Source organism: Xenopus laevis, chromosome 3L (genome assembly GCF_017654675.1).
Source record: "Xenopus laevis strain J_2021 chromosome 3L, Xenopus_laevis_v10.1, whole genome shotgun sequence".
Taxonomy (NCBI): domain Eukaryota; kingdom Metazoa; phylum Chordata; class Amphibia; order Anura; family Pipidae; genus Xenopus; species Xenopus laevis.
Window position 1 is genome coordinate 159291903 of NC_054375.1, and position 19304 is coordinate 159311206.

The following is a 19304-nucleotide window of genomic DNA, read 5'->3' on the forward strand; positions in this document are numbered from 1 at the left end:
TCAAAAAAAAAATGTATAAACGCCGGCGAATTTTCGTTGCAATTTTCACAAATTTATTCACTGGCGGGGAAACACTGGCGAATAAATTGGCCCATCACTAGTAATGAATGGCATTTGTCAGAAGGATTTAGTGAAACACAAAGCGGTCAGAGCCCCACTGGGCCCCGTATTCCTCTTGGGTCAGGCAGAAGTTCAGGCTCAGTACTTACACCCTTGTCTTTCATTTAAAGCTCAACTTCCCCTTTAATTCATCTCCAGCATTCAGCAATTCCTATTAAACAGCGCCCCCGTCTGGTCAATCTCATGAAACACTCCTGGGTGGGGTTTCCATTCTGTCTGTTCAGAACCAATTCGCTCCATCAGATCATTGTCCTGTCGGTACTGACTGGAGTAGTCCTGACAGAATCCATATCCCAGCAGATAAGTGAGTAATATTATTTATTCCAGACTACAAATAGATAGGCGGATATATATATATATATATAATATAGAATTGTACAGAGTGTTTATACATAAGTAAACCATGAGTCCAAATCCTTATATGAAGTGACTGGGGTACTTTGGTGTCTGAGCTGAAGGCACATGAAATTCTATTTGGTCTGTAGGGGGCGACTGTAGTTGTTTGGGGAAATCATTAACTGATCACTGTGTGACGTTCCGGCTTCGCTCTGGATCTCTCGAAAAAGACATAATCCTGTAAAATAAAAAGTATTTGTGTAACGTTACTGTATCAGTGAGCTGGGAGTTGCACAATGGTACTCCCTGCACCCTTCCCTTCTTCTCGCCCCGGGGGGAATGGTCAGACCATGGGGTATGAGAGGGACAGTGAATAAAGCAGCAACCCCCTGATTACATTGTGATTTAATTGTGATTTAATTGTAGTTTAATAGTGATTTAATTGTGATTTAATTGTAGTTTAATAGTGATTTAATTGTAATTTAATTGTAATTTAATTGTGATTTAATTGTGATTTAATTGAGATTTAATTGTGATTTAATAGTGATTTAATTGTGATTTAATTGAGATTTAATTGTGATTTAATTGTAGTTTAATAGTGATTTAATTGTGATTTAATTGAGATTTAATTGTGATTTAATTGTAGTTTAATAGTGATTTAATTGTAGTTTAATAGTGATTTAATTGTGATTTAATTGTGATTTAATCGTGATTTATTTATGATTTAATTGTGATTTAATTGTGATTTAATTGTGATTAAACTGGCCAATCAGACACTTCAGGTGGAAATCTGTCATTGTTCACCTTCAATGTACAAATCTTCTGAATCCACTAAGAATGCTGTGAATGTGTTAGAAGAAGCATTTTCCATAACAAAAAGTAACGATGCCATTGAGAGATCTCATTTATATTCCTGTTAACTCAGTCCTTCTCCTGTCACTCTGACCAGTCTTCTGCAGGGATGGGAGGGGCCTATTCTGAACCTGACACACCTATATGATGACATCATCATGCCCAGGCTTTGCCCTTACTTGTTTCCTATTGGACATTGATCCTGCCCTCCCCCTAGTGACTCATTGGTTGCTTGTGCAGTGTAACCAGTCACATGATTTGCTCATTGGTTGATGACTCAGGTGTAATGGAAAGGGTTAACAGACTGAGTATATAAATAACAAACAATTGAATTTGATGGATTTTGCTATTAATTTGATTTGAATGATTCGAATTCAGCCGAATACGGATCTATATGATAGAAAACTGACCTATTCGTCCCAAAAAAAACTTTGACTTAATTTCGGTTGGTCTGTTTGAATTCAATTTCCCATTCGAAACTCGACCCTTGATAAATATGCCGCTAAGTGTTTCACGTCTGGAACAAGATGTAGAGCTCTAAATACCAAACGAAATGTTATAGGGATTTATACCAGAAACATATTTTGCTTTATGCACAAAAATTCAGTTTCTCTCCAGGACCTGATGCTGCTCAAGTTCCTCAGCACAGGAAGCAGTGGCAGATTGACAGCAGACTCAGCCAATAGGAGTTCAGTACAATGTGTGATGTCATATAAGGAAGAGGAAGTCAACGCTGTAGTGTTTTTGGGGTCAGTGACCCCCTCCCAGCACAGGGTCCGTGTGGAACTGAAGGATTAGTACAGGGAAACTTCTGAGGTGAATATCTCTTCAACTGTACTTTTTCTGTTAACTATTTCTGTGACATTTTGTTACAAACATGAACAACCCCTTTATACTGGCCCCTCCCCCGCGGAGCCCCAATACTCACCAGCAGGAAACAGGCCCCCAGTAACACCGCTTTCATTTTCACATCAATATCTTTGGGGAACTGGATCCCAAAATTATCTGCGTCCGTGAAGATTTCCTTGGTCAACCCACCCCAGTGTTTACTGATCCGACCGACACTGCGAGACTCACACAGAGGCTTCACCTGCGGCACAAACACACCAAACGCTTAATATGGAGGAGAGACAGACAGGAGAGAGACTGCTGAGAGACTGACTGGACAGACAGACAGGAGAGAGACTGCTGAGTGAGTGACTGGACAGACAGACAGGAGAGAGACTGCTGAGAGAGTGACTAGAGAGACAGACAGGAGAGAGACTGCTGAGAGACTGACTGGAGAGACAGACAGGAGAGAGACTGCTGAGGGAGTGACTGGAGAGACAGACAGGAGAGAGACTGCTGAGAGAGAGACTGGAGAGACAGACAGGAGAGAGACTGCTGAGAGAGAGACTGGAGAGACAGACAGGAGAGAGACTGCTGATAGAGTGACTGGAGAGACAAACAGGAGAGAGACTGCTGAGGGGGTGACTGGAGAGACAGACAGGAGAGAGAGTGCAGAGAGAGTGACTGGAGAGACAGACAGGAGAGAGAGTGTGGAGGGAGAGACTGGAGAGACAGACAGGAGAGAGAGTGCTGAGGGAGTGACTGGAGAGACAGACAGGAGAGAGAGTGCTGAGGGATTGACTGGAGAGACAGACAGGAGAGAGAGAGTGCTGAGAGAGTGAATGGAGAGACAGACAGGAGAGAGACTGCTGTGAGGGTGACTGGTGGGACAGACAGGAGAGAGAGTGCTGAGGGGGTGACTGGAGAGACAGACAGGAGAGAGACTGCTGAGAGAGTGACTGGAGAGACAGACAGGAGAGAGACTGCTGATAGAGTGACTGGAGAGACAGACAGGAGAGAGAGTGCTGAGAGAGTGAATGGAGAGACAGACAGGAGAGAGACTGCTGAGGGGTGACTGGAGAGACAGACATGAGAGAGAGTGCTGAGGGGGTGACTGGAGAGACAGACAGGAGAGAGTGCTGAGAGAGTGACTGGAAAGACAGACAGGAGAGAGAGTGCTGAGGGGGTGACTGGAGAGACAGACAGGAGAGAGTGCTGAGAAAGTGACTGGAGAGACAGACAGGAGAGAGTGCTGAGGGGGTGACTGGAGAGACAGACAGGAGAGAGACTTCTGAGAGAGTGACTGGAGAGACAGACAGGAGAGAGTGCTGAGGGGGTGACTGGAGAGACAGACAGGAGAGAGACTTCTGAGAGAGTGACTGGAGAGACAGACAGGAGAGAGTGCTGAGGGGGTGACTGGAGAGACAGACAGGAGAGAGAGAGTGCTGAGGGGGTGACTGGAGAGACAGACAGGAGAGACTGCTGAGAGAGTGACTGGAGAGACAGACAGGAGAGAGACTGCTGAGAGAGTGACTGGAGAGACAGACAGGAGAGAGTGCTGAGGGGGTGACTGGAGAGACAGACAGGAGAGAGACTGCTGAGAGAGTGACTGGAGAGACAGACAGGAGAGAGTGCTGAGGGGGTGACTGGAGAGACAGACAGGAGAGAGAGTGCTGAGGGGGTGACTGGAGAGACAGACAGGAGAGACTGCTGAGAGAGTGACTGGAGAGACAGACAGGAGAGAGACTGCTGAGAGAGTAACTGGAGAGACAGACAGGAGAGAGTGCTGAGGGGGTGACTGGAGAGACAGACAGGAGAGAGACTGCCGAAATGTGATTGGCTCATACCTGGAAGTCGATGTCCCCACAGCAGCTTGACATGATACAGGGTCCTACAACCTTCAGCACCGGCTCCCGCGTCTCAGTCAGCAGAGAATATTTGGGGACAAAGGGGTGCCACGACTGAGCCACGTACCCCACAGTGTGTCCCGGGGGGCTCTGCACTTCCAGCTGTGGGACATGAGAATAATGAGAAGCAAAATGAGAAGTGTGCGGCCAATATACAGTGTAGTGTTTGTAAGTAGAACACAAGCAGTAGCGCAGTACGGTGGGAGGGATATAAGTGGCAGTTGGGCAGTATGGTGGGAGGGATATAAGTGGCAGTTGGGTGAGTATGGTGGGAGGGATATAAGTGGCAGTTGGGCAGTATGGTGGGAGGGATATAAGTGGCAGTTGGGCAGTATGGTGGGAGGGATATAAGTGGCAGTTGGGCAGTATGGTGGGAGGGATATAAGTGGCAGTTGGGCAAAACAGTGGGAGGGATATAAGTGGCAGTTGGGCAGTATTGTGGGAGGGATATAAGTGGCAGTTGGGCAGTATGGTGGGAGGGATATATGGGGAGTGAATAGGCAGTAGCGCAGTATGGTGGGAGGGATATATGAGGAGTGAATAGGCAGTAGCGCAGTATGGTGGGAGGGATATATGGGGAGTGAATAGGCAGTAGCGCAGTATGGTGGGAGGGATATATGGGGAGTGAATAGGCAGTAGCGCAGTATGGCAGCACATTACCTCTTGCAGACAACATGGGAAACAGCAGCTGGTACATTTGAGAGGACGGATAAAGTGAATGACTTCACGGCCAGAGGGGTCGCAGACCTGGAGGTTAAGGGGTCGGAGGGATCCGCAGCAGCACCGGGCACAGAGTGAGCTCCGCTCCTGTACAGAGAAGATCCTCTGTCCCACAATGCTCAGCAGCTCATACTGGTTGCAGGTCTCAAACCCAGTAACAGCTGCAGAGGAAACACATGAGTCACTAATAAGTTATTTATTGTCTTTGTCTCTCTGACACTTTCCTGTTCTACTGGTTATGGGGAACCACCAGCTCACGCCTCTATACTCTCTATATCTGTATATTCTCTATACTCTCTATACTCTCTATACTCTCTATATCTGTATATTCTCTATACTCTCTATACTCTCTATACTCTCTATACTCTCTATACTCTCTATACTCTATATATTCTCTATACTCTCTATACACTCTATATCTGTATATTCTCTTTACTCTCTATACTCTCTTTACTCTCTATATTCTCTATAATCTCTATATCTGTATATTCTCTTTACTCTCTATATTCTCTATACTCTCTATACTCTCTATACTCTCTATACTCTCTATACTCTCTATACTCTCTTTATCTCTATATTCTCTTTACTCTCTATATTCTCTATATTCTCTATACGCTCTATATTCTCAATACTCTCTATATTCTCTATACTTTCTATATTCTCTATACTCTCTATATTCTCTATACGCTCTATATTCTCTATACTCTCTATATTCTGCTCTATATTCTCTATACTCTCTATATTCTCTATACGCTCTATATTCTCTATACGCTCTATATTCTCTATACTCTCTATATCTGTATACTCTCTATACTCTCTATATTCTCTTTATCGCTATACTCTCTATATCTCTATATTCTCTTTACTCTCTATATTCTCTATATTCTCTTTACTCTATATATTCTCTATATCTCTATATTCTCTTTACTCTTTATATCTCTATATTCTCTTTACTCTCTATATTCTCTATATTCTCTTTACTCTCTATATCTCTATATTCTCTTTACTCTCTATATACTCTATATCTCTATATTCTCTTTACTCTCTATATCTCTATATTCTCTTTACTCTCTATATTCTCTATATCTCTATATTCTCTTTACTCTCTATATCTATATTCTCTATATATTCTCTATATCTCTATATTCTCTTTACTCTCTATATCTCTATATTCTCTATACTCTCTATATTCTCTATATATTCTCTATAATCTCTATATCTCTATATTCTCTATACTCTCTATATCTCTATACACAGTGGGTGTGGCCCCTGCTCCGGCTATTTCTCCCATAAGGAATTACACGTGTCTGGACTTGTCTTAGTCCCTGACCAGCACCAGCATGGGAAACACTCACTGTGTGCTGCCATCTTGTTTTAAAGGGGAACTAAGTGCCGCACACTTATTCGTGCAGATTACTTCTACTGCTCTTTTAATTTAGGAAATAAAAGGGGTGGGACACTTTTACATTAACTTTTAGTATGTTATACAATGGCTACTTCTAAACAACTTTTCTATTGACCTTTATTCTTCCTTTTTATAGTTTTTAAATTATTTGCCTCTTTCTTCTGACTCTTTCCAGCTTTCAAATGGAGGTCACTGACCCCATCTAAAAAACAAATACTCTGTAAGGCTACAAATGTATTGTTATTTCTACTTTTTATTCCTTGTGTTTCTATTCAGGCCTCTCCTATTCATATTCCAGTCTCTTATTCAAATCAATGCATAGTTGCTAGGGGAATTTGGACCCTAGCAACCAGACTGCTGAAATTGCAAATTGAGCTGCTGAATAAAAAGCTAAATAACTCAAAAACCACAAATAATAAAAAATGAAAACAAATCGCAAATTGTCTCAGAATATCCCTCTCTACATCATACCAACAGTTCATTTAAAGGGGAACAACCACTTTAACATGTGTTTTTTAATTTGCAGATGGAGTGTCCACTGTGTGTGAGAGCTCAGTGAGCATGCTCAGTAGGGGCTGCTGGGAAATGGAGCAACTCGTGTACCAACTATAAGAGACATTGCTCTGCAGCCCAACAACATCAAGGTCTGTAAAGAGTAAGGGGTGCATGGGGGTGTCAGGACCCATTGTCTCTCACTGTATATAATGAAGAGACAGGGGGGGTTTTATTGTGGGACCAGGCTCAGCAGGTTCAGTTCTGTTCCCATCAGCGTCTGGGGAAGGTGGGAAGGGGGTACTAATGTCAATTTGCAGCATTGCAGTAAAGAAAGACTGCCGCTTCCCAAAGTGCAGTTCCAGAGACTGAAGGAACCCTGTGTAATAACTAGACTGGCACCTGATGGCTAAAAGTCCATTTTAAAAAAAACATTCTTTTAAAAAACTGGATTTCAGTGCAGGGAGGAGCGCTATTAAAAGGGTCCCTTAAAGGGGACCTGTCACCCTAAGAAATCATTTCAAATTCTTTTCTATCATGTTAGTTGAGCAAAATAAACTTTACTTACACTGTATTTATTATTTAAATTTTGTTTCCTTCTGCCTTGGAATTATACAATCACAGCAAGCAGGCAGCTGCCATTTTGTGGACACGGTTATTAAGGGAAATTGTGTATCACCCCAATATCTTGTGTATGCACCAGGATGGGGGACCTAATGTCCATGTGTAGTGCCCTATACAATTATAGAGCCTGAGGAGGAAAGGGGGAATGTGAGGAGAGCAGTGACTTCTAGGAAGTGCTGAATGGAAAGTGAAAGTAATTGACTGCCCCTCCTCTATACCACGGGCATAGAGGCGGGGCAGGTAATATTTGATTGACAGTTTAGATATTTAAACACCTTTATAACAGGTATGAATGTTTTAATGAAAATAAATTTTTGGGTTTCCATATTTAATTTGCAAAGGACTGTCATTATGCAGCTTTTTATGTGTAGGTGACAGGTCCACTTTAAAAACCCAGTTGATGGAAAACTAGTGAAACAAGGGCCCTTTCCCAGCATTCCTGCTGATTTGCATACACATGGGACGGGCCTCTTTACTCACATCAGCAGGGATTTTCATTGGTCTTTTGCATTTTAATGACTTGCCCCAGAGTTACCCCTGGCCTAGTGTCTGCCTCTATATGGAGTTGTATAAATTAATTTTCACACTGAACCGTATAGAATAATTATCACATGGAGCGGTATAGATTAATTATCATGTGGAGCTGTATAGATTAACTATCTCATGGACTCGTATAGCATAATTGTCACATGGAGCCGTATAAATTAATTATCACATGGAGCCATATAGTATAATTATCACATGGAGCCATATAGAATAATTATCACATGGAGCCATATAGATTATCACATGGAGCCGTATAGATTAATAATCACATGGAGCGGTATAGAATAATTATCACATGGAGCCGTATAGATTAATAATCACATGGAGCCGTATAGAATAATTATCACATGGAGCCATATAGATTAATAATCACATGGAGCCGTATAGAATAATTATCATTTGGAGCCGTATAGATTATCACATGGAGCCATATAGATTAATTATCACGTGGAGCCATTTAGATTAATTATCACATGGAGCCGTATAGATTAATTATCATGTGGAGCCGTATAGATTAATAATCACTTGGAGTCCTATAGAATAATTACCACATGGAGCCGTATAGAATAATTACCACATGGAGCCGCATTTATAAGGATTACATTTACAAGATATTCTTGGCTTTTGTGTATTATAGAATTATTATCACATGGAGCCGTATAGAATATTCAGCTTTAGATCAGCCCCTAATAAATAGCAGCCACTTACCCTCCAGAGCTTCTGTCTTCTGGTGAATGAGAATTTGATCAACCTGAAATACACAGAGGAGCCCATGAGACAAACATCCCAGGAATGAACCATTAGAGACCCCGCTCTTCAACAACAACCTCTGACAGTCTAAAAAAGGAAGGAGGGCACTTTCAATTCACAGGTGCCCATTGACTCATTCATACACCAGCTGGAAACCCAACTCCTAAAATTTCAGGGGGGGGGGATTGTGTACATATGGACATAAGAAAAATACAGAGGAGATACCAACCAACTTCTCATATCTAACAGCAGCCCCTGTTAGAGACAAGTAGAGAAGGTCTCTTTATAGAGTTGCGAGAGACAGACTAGAGGGAGTGAAGCGAGAGACAGACTAGAGGGAGTGAAGCGAGAGACAGACTAGAGGGAGTGAGGTGAGAGACAGACTAAAGGGAGTGAGGTGAGAGACAGACTAGAGGGAGTGAAGCGAGAGACAGACTAGAGGGAGTGAGGCGAGAGACAGACTAGAGGGAGTGAAGCGAGAGACAGACTAGAGGGAGTGAGGCGAGAGACAGACTAGAGGGAGTGAGGCGATAGACAGACTATAGGGAGTGAGGTGAGAGACAGACTAGAGGGAGTGAAGCGAGAGACAGACTAGAGGGAGTGAGGCGAGAGACAGACTAGAGGGAGTGAAGCGAGAGACAGACTAGAGGGAGTGAGGCGAGAGACATACTAGAGGGAGTGAAGCGAGAGACAGACTAGAGGGAGTGAGGCGAGAGACAGACTAGAGGGAGTGAGGCGAGAGACAGACTAGAGGGAGTGAAGCGAGAGACAGACTAGAGGGAGTGAGGCGAGAGACAGACTAGAGGGAGTGAAGCGAGAGACAGACTAGAGGGAGTGAGGCAAGAGACAGACTAGAGGGAGTGAAGCGAGAGACAGACTAGAGGGAGTAAGGCGAGAGACAGGCACAAATCAATTAGACATGGGACATAGAGGAAGGGGTTGGTAGAAGAGAGACCTGGGACATCATGGAGGAGAAAGTGACAGGTGAGATGAGCTCTATGTCCAGCCAGGGAAGGTAGAAGCAGGTAAAGGAGAAGTACTACAGATGGAGCAGACTTTACTGATGCACATAGACTAGACTTGTATATGGTAACCCAATGATTTCAATACAAAAAGGGTGAGGCACCAAATGCTCTAAACTCTGTAGACTCCTCATTTCCCAGCAGAGACAGACAATAGGGAATGTGACCACAGACAGAGATGAGCAAAGAGACCGGTACCTGACTGAGGTATTCCAACCCACTGAGTGCAGTCCCGCTGCTCACGGGCAGGTAAGGAGCTACCCCAGGAGGGAGGTCGGGTTGTGGGTGCAATGGAGCAGACATGTGATGCTGGGGTGATCCGGGATAGTCATGGAAACCCGGGGTAGGGGCAGGAGGAGCAGAGGGGCCCGGATATGGTGGGGAGGGGTATGGAGGACTAACATATCCAGCAGGAGGTGAGGGGTAACCTAGAAGAGAGAGACATTGATATTATTTATTTGCCATCAGTCAGGTAACACTGGACCTATAGCCTAAACCCACTTACCTGTAACCCACTTACCTATAACCCACTTACCTATCGAAAGGCTGAAGCCAACTTACCTCTATACAACGTGGACCCTTCAGCTTCAACCTGCTGACCCACGTGGGCCTTGAAGGCAGCAGCCTCTCCAACCTCTACTGACATTACAGTATTATTGCTCCTGATCTCATGGAATGTCAGGCCAACAGAGCTAGCAATCTAAGTGATGGTGACTGGGGTACCCACAGCTTATATGGAGGTGTGTGATAGGGGTTTCATACCTGGAGCTGCCATCTTCACTGCGCCTCTCAGTGGAACATCCGCCTTCCTGCTGGACAGACAAGATACAAAATGTAGAGGAAGGACAGACAGACATCTCCCTCTGCCCAAAAAATCCTTCATGGGTAAAGGATCAATATTTGCTTTCCTATTGGGAAGCTTTTGTTGTTTCCTTGTAAGACTTCTCCCCAGGGTCAATGACTGTCCACTCAAGGTTCTTCTCAAGATTCCACTCAAGGTTCTACTCAAAGCTCCACTCAAGGTTCTACTCAAGGTTCCACTCAAGGTTCTACTTAAGATTCTACTTAATAGTTACATAGTTACATAGTTAAATTGGGTTGAAAAAAGACAAAGTCCATCAAGTTCAACCCCTCCAAATGAAAACCCATCATCTATACACACACCCCTCCCTACTTTTAATTAAAATTCTATATACCCATACCTATACTAACTATAGAGTTTAGTATCACAATAGCCTTGGATATTATGTCTGTCCAAAAAATCATCCAAGATATTCTTAAAGGCATTAACTGAATCAGCCATCACAACATCACCCGGCAGTGCATTCCACAACCTCACTGTCCTGACTGTGAAGAACCCTCTACGTTGCTTCAAATGAAAGTTCTTTTCTTCTAGTCTAAAGGGGTGGCCTCTGGTACGGTGATCCACTTTATGGGTAAAAAGGTCCCCTGCCATTTGTCTATAATGTCCTCTAATGTACTTGTAAAGTGTAATCATGTCCCCTCACAAGCGCCTTTTTTCCAGAGAAAACAACCCCAACCTTGACAGTCTACCCTCATAATTTAAGTCTTCCGTCCCTCTAACCAATTTAGTTGCACGTCTCTGCACTCTCTCCAGCTCATTTATATCCCTCTTAAGGACTGGAGTCCAAAACTGAACTGCATACTCCAGATGAGGCCTCACCAAGGACCTATAAAGAGGCATAATTATGTTTTCATCCCTTGAGTTAATGCCCTTTTTTATGCAAGACAGAACTTTATTTGCTTTAGTAGTCACAGAATGTTCCACTCAAGTTTCTACTCACGGTTCCACTCAAGGCTCTACTCAAACTTCTACTTGAGGTTCCACTAAAGGTTCTACTCATGGTTCTACTCAAGGTTCCACTTAATGTTCCACTCAAGGTTCTACTCAAAGTTCCACTCAAGGTGCCTCACTGGGTACAGAAACACCACAAGGTGACCTACTCCAGAGGTCTAACAATTCGTTATGGAGGGTTTGATGGTAACAATATTAGAGGAGTGGAGGCCATGAGGGCGGCAATGGGGGTGATTTTGATTTCATACTGTACTTTGTGCCCCCCAATACACTGTAATGTATGTCCCTCAGCCACCAACCTGCACCCCCACTCTCTCTAGTCCTCCAGTTGGTGCAGCAGTGAAAGCCAATTGGCCAATAGTCTGTTCCAGTACAAAAGGGGTTAACCATCTACCTGTCCTGTCACTACACCTGCGCTGTGAGGAAACACAATGGGGAGGAGCCTCTTAGTGGCCTGTTGGGTCAACTGTGCACCCCCCAAACCTTGGGCAACATCTGAGTAGGGACAGTGGAGCAAATACAGAACAGGAAGGGGAGATGCGGGAAATGGGGGAGCAGGAGTATTAAAGGGTCAGCGGGGAAATGGGGTCGTTTAGTAGAAATGGGGTCGTATAGTAGAAATGGGGTCGTATAGTAGAAATGGTCAGTGTATTACAGTAAACGTCTGAATTGTGTCCCACAAGGGTGTGGGGGTACAGTAGAAAAGTAGGGGTGCAGAGCTTGTTTGTGTACAGTTGCCATGACTACCTGGCACATTGAGAGCCTGGGAGATTGATGCCATTATTAGGGGCGGGGGGTAGGACAGTGGGTGCTGCTTGAGGCTGGGTGGGGTTTTGGGGGGGCTGGATGGGTGTGGGCGCAGACATAAAACCTATTGTTTAAAGGCAGCTGATGCTTCAAGCTCTGAATCATCACAGAGAGGGGAGGGAGAGGTGCCGGGAGTTGAGAGAGATGCTGGGAGTCAGGGAGGGAGAGGTGCTGGGAGTCGAGAGAGGTGCCGGGAGTCAGGGAGGGAGAGGTGCTGGGAGTCGAGAGAGGTTTCGGGAGTCAGGGAGGGAGAGGTGCTGGGAGTCGAGAGAGAGGTGCTGGGAGTCAGGGAGAGAGAGGTGCCGGGAGTCAGGGGGTGCCACCTGGCTGGTATTTTACTTGATGCCAATGTTTTTAATAGGGAAAAACAAAAAGTACAGGAAGGTATTTTTTTCTAAAAAAAAGGTTTTAACCCGGGGGGGGGAGAGAAAGAAAAAAGAATCCTGGAAAAGGAAGTGAAATGGGGGGGGCTAAACAATGAGACAAAGGGGTAGAGAGACAAAGAGAAGGGTCAGTGACAAATGTGGGGCAATTATAATTATGGGGTAACAGAATGTGTCGGATAAAGAGGGGGTGACGTGGGAGAAACAGATGGTGGGGTAATGAGGGGGGCACAGTGAAGGGGCTGAGACAAACTGGGGAGCAGTGAGAAAGAGGGGGGGCTGTAGGATAGGGGGGCAGTTAACAGGAGGGGCCTGGAGAAAGAGGGGGGGCACAATGGGAGGGGGAACAGACAGACATAAAGACAAAGGGCTGGTACAGACAATGGCAGAGAACTCCGGGGCAATTAGTTCAGCCCTGGGGCAGTTTCTTACCTTTCTTCCCTCCCCCTGGAGCAGTTCTTGGGGGTCTTGCTGCCCCTCCCCCTCTTTGGCAGATCTCTCGCCCTCTCGCTTTCTTCCTCTCTCTCTCTCTCGCTGTCTCTTTCTCTGTCTCTCGCTTTCTCTGTTTCTGTCTCTGTGTGTCTCTCTCTCTCTCTGTCTATTTTTGCCTGGAGAGGGGGAGGGAGGGAGCAGCTCTGGGAGGAGAGACACGGAGGGAGGGGGCCCTCAGGCAGAGGAGGGGAGGGAGGGGCAGAGTATTACTCACAGCAGGGATTCCCTGTTATACAGCTGGGGTGCCAGTACCAGGCTTTAAACAGGGGTATCAGACTCTATACAGGGGTATCAGGATCTATACAGGGGGATCAGGCTCTATATAGTGGTATCATGCTCTATACAGGGGGATCAGGCTCTATACAGGGGTGTCAGGCTCTATACGGGGGGGGTATCAGGCTCTATACAGGGGTATCAGGCTCTATACAGGGGTGTCAGGCTCTGTACAGGGGTACCAGGCTCTATTTAGGGGTACCAGGCTCTATACAGGGGTACCAAGCTTTATTTAGGGGTACCAGGCTCTATACAGGGGTACCAGGCTCTATACAGGGGTACCAGGCTCTATTTAGGGGTGCCAGTGACAGGCTCTATACAGTAAGTCACAGGCAGCTCTGTTTGCTCAGCTGTGGCCCCCAAAGCTAGAGGGGTGCAGTCAAAAGCCAAATATGATCCTTAAAACCAGTGTTGCCCATTAACTCCTTTACTTTGTTTAACACCGGGTGTGCCAGCCTCTCCTCTGTCAGAACCAGGGCAGGTGCCAGTCCATGTATTTCTGGGTTAACCCTTCAACTCCTATGCTCTATGTTTATTGGATTAACCCTGCAGATGCCAGGCTGTATGCCATGAATTAACCTTACAGATGCCAGGCCCTGTACTGAATTAACCCTAAATGTGTCAGGATGTGTATCCCATGGATTAACTCTACAGGTGCCAAATTGTGTATATCCTGAATTAACCCTACAGATGCCAGACTGTGCTACCTGCTGTATGTGTTACGGTGGACTAGATGGTGCAGGAGTTAATGCTACAGATTCCAGGTTGTGAGTCCCATGGATTAACCCTTACTATAGAGGGGGGGCTTGGGTTTCCACCTGGCCAGTGTGTTACTTTGTCTGGACGATAGAAATAAACATCGGCACTGATATTGTTAATAGGTAAAAGCATCAAATACAGGGCAGCTGGGGTTTTATCTCCTCTAATTCTATTCAGTTCTGCCCATTACCTGCATGGAGTCCACAGGGCTCTTTAAACTCCACCCAGCAGTGTAAAAAGTGCAATTTTTTATGTTTTTCCCCCACAATGCAAAGTTTTTGCCCCATAATTCCAGCATTGATTTTCCACCAGTCCTGTTTTGGGAAGGCCTATCCAGTTTCCTGATTTGGAACTCCACTGGGTCCTAATCCCGCCCCCTGCAATCATGGACCCACCCCCTGCTCTGTCACTGTCCCAGCACTGCCCCGCCCCCTGACCTGAAATAGTTAATTATTATAAGGAGTTATTATAATATACATGAGATATAAAGTCTATATAACGGATCAGGGAATTCTCTCTGGTTCTTTATTCAGATATTGACCTGCTCACTCATTACTAATTACTCAGGTCTCCTGGGGCAGTATCCCATAGCAACCAGTCATTCATTCCCTTTGTGCAGCCACATGCAGGAACCACGGTGAAAGCTGAATTGTGATTGGCTGCCATAGGAACTGCGCAAATGCAAATCTGCCCATTAATGAGCTTTATTGGAGACTGAAGAACATGTGATAATTAGGGAGTCTTAAAGAAGCAGCAGCTCAGGACCCCAAGCTCAGCAATTAGACTAAGTGTGGGGGACAATCACAATAGCAGACCCAGTGGCTGCCAATAGAAGCAGCAGCAAATAATCACTTGTGCCACGTCTCAGGGTGATACCACTATTGGGAGGAGGAGGAGGCGGCACAGAATTGGGGATCAGGCCTCTCCCTAGAACAACATGGAGACTGCAGCGCCCCCTAGAGCTGGAATCCAGATGTTTCTTATTCAGGAGTAGTAGAGACGGGGATCAGAGACACACTCATGTGATTATTGAGTAGAAGGAACCCCAGTACCAGGGCTGAGTATTATTACTACAGGGTGGGAGTGGGGTAACTGGTTATTACTGGGCCCCCACAGCTAATTATTTCTCAGGCCCCAAATGTCTAGCGATTGATCTGTTTTATCAATATTTATTGACATTGTATATGAATTAGGCCTTGTGGGGCCCCTATACCTCCTGCCCCCCCTGCAGCCTCAGGGTCTGATTCCTCTGTAATTACCCCCGGCCATTAAATATTCTGGTTCTACTACATTTGTTCTGCCTGTGCCCCCCATGATGTTCCAGTTCTACCCCCTCCGTTACCTGTATTACCTGCCCCCGCACTTCCCATAATGCTCTGCGCCCCGGGGTCACCAGGCAGCACCTCCCCCCAGGGGGCACACAGGAGGGGGGGTAAATACTATTTACATTGTACAACACTGAGCCGCTCTGACAACTGTTTCTCCTCAGTAGAGTGTCAGCCCCGGGGGCAACACACAGACGTGACATTCTATGAGTGAGTGAAGTATTTAGGGAATGTTACAGAATCCCCCCCCCAGCCTTGTACAAGTGGGGCCCAATATAGAGCCACTGCCAACTGGCCCCAGAAATAACTGACAGTTTCCCTCCTCCCACCCAGTGGCACATCTGAAGAATTATATTCCCTGTGCCCCCCCAAACTTACACTGAATCTCTGACGTGGATCCCACACTCCTCCAGCAGCTCCTGACTGTCCCCCAACATCACTGGCCCCCAACATCACTAAACACTAGTGTTACACACGGGGCCCTGTGCTCATTCCCAGTAGGACAGACGGATCCCCAGTGTTTGTCTTTACAAGGGCCACAGTCTGTCTCTCTACTCCCTAACCCCCTTTCCTTTTCTATTCCCCCAACTGTTTGGCCTTACTCTCCCCCATCCTCCCTCTTCTCTCCCCTTCTATATTTCTCCTCTCCCCCATTTGTCTCTCTATTCCCTAACCCCCTTTCCCTTCTCTCCTTCTGTCTCTCATCCCCTCTCCTTTTCTATTCTCACCAACTGTTTGGCCTTACTCTCCCCCATCCTCCCTCTTCTCTCCCCTTCTATATTTCTCCTCTCCCCCATTTGTCTCTCTACTCCCTAACTCTCTTTCCCTTCTCTCCTTCTGTCTCTCATCCCCTCTCCTCTCCTTTTCTCCCCCAACTGTTTGGCCTTACTCTCCCCCATCCTCCCTCTTCTCTCCCCTTCTATATTTCTCCTCTCCCCCATTTGTCTCTCTACTCCCTAACCCCCTTTCCCTTCTCTCCTTCTGTCTCTCATCCCCTTTCCTTTTCTCCCTCAACTGTTTGGCCTTACTCTCCCCCATCCTCCCTCTTCTCTCCCCTTCTATATTTCTCCTCTCCCCCATTTGTCTCTCTACTCCCTAACCCCCTTTCCCTTCTCTCCTTCTGTCTCTCATCCCCTTTCCTTTTCTCCCCCAACTGTTTGGCCTTACTCTCCCCCATCCTCCCTCTTCTCTCCCCTTCTATATTTCTCCTCTCCCCCATTTGTCTCTCTACTCCCTAACCCCCTTTCCCTTCTCTCCTTCTGTCTCTCATCCCCTCTCCTTTCCTTTTCTCCCCCAACTGTTTGGCCTTACTCTCCCCCATCCTCCCTCTTCTCTCCCCTTCTATATTTCTCCTCTCCCCCATTTGTCTCTCTACTCCCTAACCCCCTTTCCCTTCTCTCCTTCTGTCTCTCATCCCCTCTCCTTTCCTTTTCTCCCCCAACTGTTTGGCCTTACTCTCCCCCATCCTCTCTCTTCTCTCCCCTTCTCTAGTTCTCCTCTCCCCCATTTGTCTCTCTAACCCCCTTTCTTACCTCTTTTATCTCATTCTGTGTCTCATCCCTCTCTCCATTCTCTTCTCTTTCCCAGTTTCACTCCCCAGTTTCACTCTTGTCTGTGACACTTCATTAGGAACAGATGAGCCATAAGAAAACAAGAAGAGGATAATCCAGTGATACTTCTATTAAAGCTTGATTAGCAATATGTACAATTATTTAGCCTTGGCCGACTCTGGTGACCTACTTTTATGAATTTTGGAACCTCGTCGGTTGTCCGGTTATATATATATATTTTTTTTTTTGCATTAAATTGAATACAATGCCAAGCAAAATATGACGTATCCATATAGGATAAAATGTCATTTAAATAACAAAAACATATAACATGCCAAAATGAAATTAAAGTACCAAGGTATCTTTCCTTATCATACAAATATATTTTGTTTACCTTTTTTTTGTTTTGTTGTTATATCCCATGTTGGTTGGTTACTGGAAGATACACACACATATATATATAAAACTAGATGTAAAACCTAAGATTATGCTGAATCACTTTAGGTCCTTTAAGAAGTATTGTGGTTAAAAAGAATATGGCATCAATTATCTGTTTTTATCTCTAACCTGTACTTGTTCCTGAAATATGATAAACTATTCAAAGTATTCTTTCTGTACTTTGCAGTAATTGAATATAAAGTTTATTGCTTCATAAGTTTTTTTGCTTCAGAGATGTACATTGTACTGTTGCTTCTCCAGATGCAGCAATGGATTCATTATTCTCACATTCCACTAGGGGGCAGTGCTGTAACTATTCTGCCTTCACTGCTCCCAGTCTGTTGTTATATTATATTACTGACCACTAGGGACACTCACATGAACACTACACAAACAGCAACTCGTTGGTACCTGATATATATGTGTGACTAAAGGAATAGGAGGGAGAGTGAAAGGGAACATAAGGAAGTGATACTTTACAGAAAGGGGGATAGATACAGGGAACAGACTCCCAGCAGGGGTGGTAGGACTAATACAGTAAAGGAATAGGAGGGAGAGTGAAAGGGAACATAAGGAAGTGATACTTTACAGAAAGGGGGATAGATACAGGGAACAGACTCCCAGCAGGGGTGGTAGGACTAATACAGTAAAGGAATAGGAGGGAGAGTGAAAGGGGGATAGATACAGGGAACAGACTCCCAGCAGGGGTGGTAGGACTAATACAGTAAAGGAATAGGAGGGAGAGTGAAAGGGGGATAGATACAGGGAACAGACTCCCAGCAGGGGTGGTAGGACTAATACAGTAAAGGAATAGGAGGGAGAGTGAAAGGGAACATAAGGAAGTGATACTTTACAGAAAGGGGGATAGATACAGGGAACAGACTCCCAGCAGGGGTGGTAGGACTAATACAGTAAAGGAATAGGAGGGAGAGTGAAAGGGGGATAGATACAGGGAACAGACTCCCAGCAGGGGTGGTAGGACTAATACAGTAAAGGAATAGGAGGGAGAGTGAAAGGGAACATAAGGAAGTGATACTTTACAGAAAGGGGGATAGATACAGGGAACAGACTCCCAGCAGGGGTGGTAGGACTAATACAGTAAAGGAATAGGAGGGAGAGTGAAAGGGGGATAGATACAGGGAACAGACTCCCAGCAGGGGTGGTAGGACTAATACAGTAAAGGAATAGGAGGGAGAGTGAAAGGGGGATAGATACAGGGAACAGACTCCCAGCAGGGGTGGTAGGACTAATACAGTAAAGGAATAGGAGGGAGAGTGAAAGGGACATAAGGAAGTGATACTTTACAGAAAGGGGGATAGATACAGGGAACAGTCTCCCAGCAGAGGTGGTAGGACTAATACAGTAAAGGAATAGGAGGGAGAGTGAAAGGGACATAAGGAAGTGATACTTTACAGAAAGGGGGATAGTTACAGGGAACAGTCTCCCAGCAGAGGTAGTAGGACTAATACAGTAAAGGAGGGGGTGCTTTTGACTGGATTACTGGATTATTTCTGTAATGTTTATATGCTAAAACCAAGAACACTGGCAGGAGACACAACACAATAATCTCAGTTTTCTCGGGTGATTCAATATAAAACTAAATAAAGAGGAGGAGCTAAAGTGAGAAACTAAACCAGTTGTACCTGGGGGGGCGGATGTTACACAGTGAGTGTGAAATTGTCGGTGAACTGACACAAACACACACTCATTTACACTCATTTACACTCATTTACACTCATTTACACTTATTTACACTCATTTACACTTATTCACACTCATTCACACTCATTCACACTCATTTACACTCATTCACACTCATTTACACTTATTCACACTCATTCACACTCATTCACACTCAT

At 45.1% G+C, this 19304-nt stretch overlaps 1 protein-coding gene across 2 annotated transcripts; it reads right to left on the reverse strand.

The window, feature by feature from the left end:
• Positions 1 to 421: 421 nt before the first annotated feature.
• On the reverse strand, positions 422 to 13209 carry plscr3.L (phospholipid scramblase 3 L homeolog). 2 transcript variants are annotated; one of them, XM_018250522.2, is made up of 8 exons: positions 13041 to 13209; positions 10365 to 10414; positions 9801 to 10030; positions 8539 to 8581; positions 4704 to 4924; positions 3984 to 4145; positions 2237 to 2398; positions 422 to 694 (listed from the first exon to the last, which is right to left on the reverse strand). In XM_018250522.2, exons 2-8 carry the CDS (start codon positions 10375 to 10377, stop codon positions 635 to 637), a joined length of 891 nt encoding a protein of 296 aa, XP_018106011.1. In that variant the 5' UTR covers positions 10378 to 10414; positions 13041 to 13209; the 3' UTR covers positions 422 to 634.
• Between the last annotated feature and the right edge of the window lie 6095 nt (positions 13210 to 19304).

Excerpts from the sequence above, each read along its gene's own strand:
- plscr3.L (XM_018250522.2), bottom strand. Across the intron at positions 8,582-9,800 it reads GGTTGGAATACCTCAGTCAG|GTTGATCAAATTCTCATTCA; the intron begins GTACCGGTCTCT and ends TGTGTATTTCAG. Across the intron at positions 4,146-4,703 it reads TCCCATGTTGTCTGCAAGAG|CTGGAAGTGCAGAGCCCCCC; the intron begins GTAATGTGCTGC and ends CATGTCCCACAG.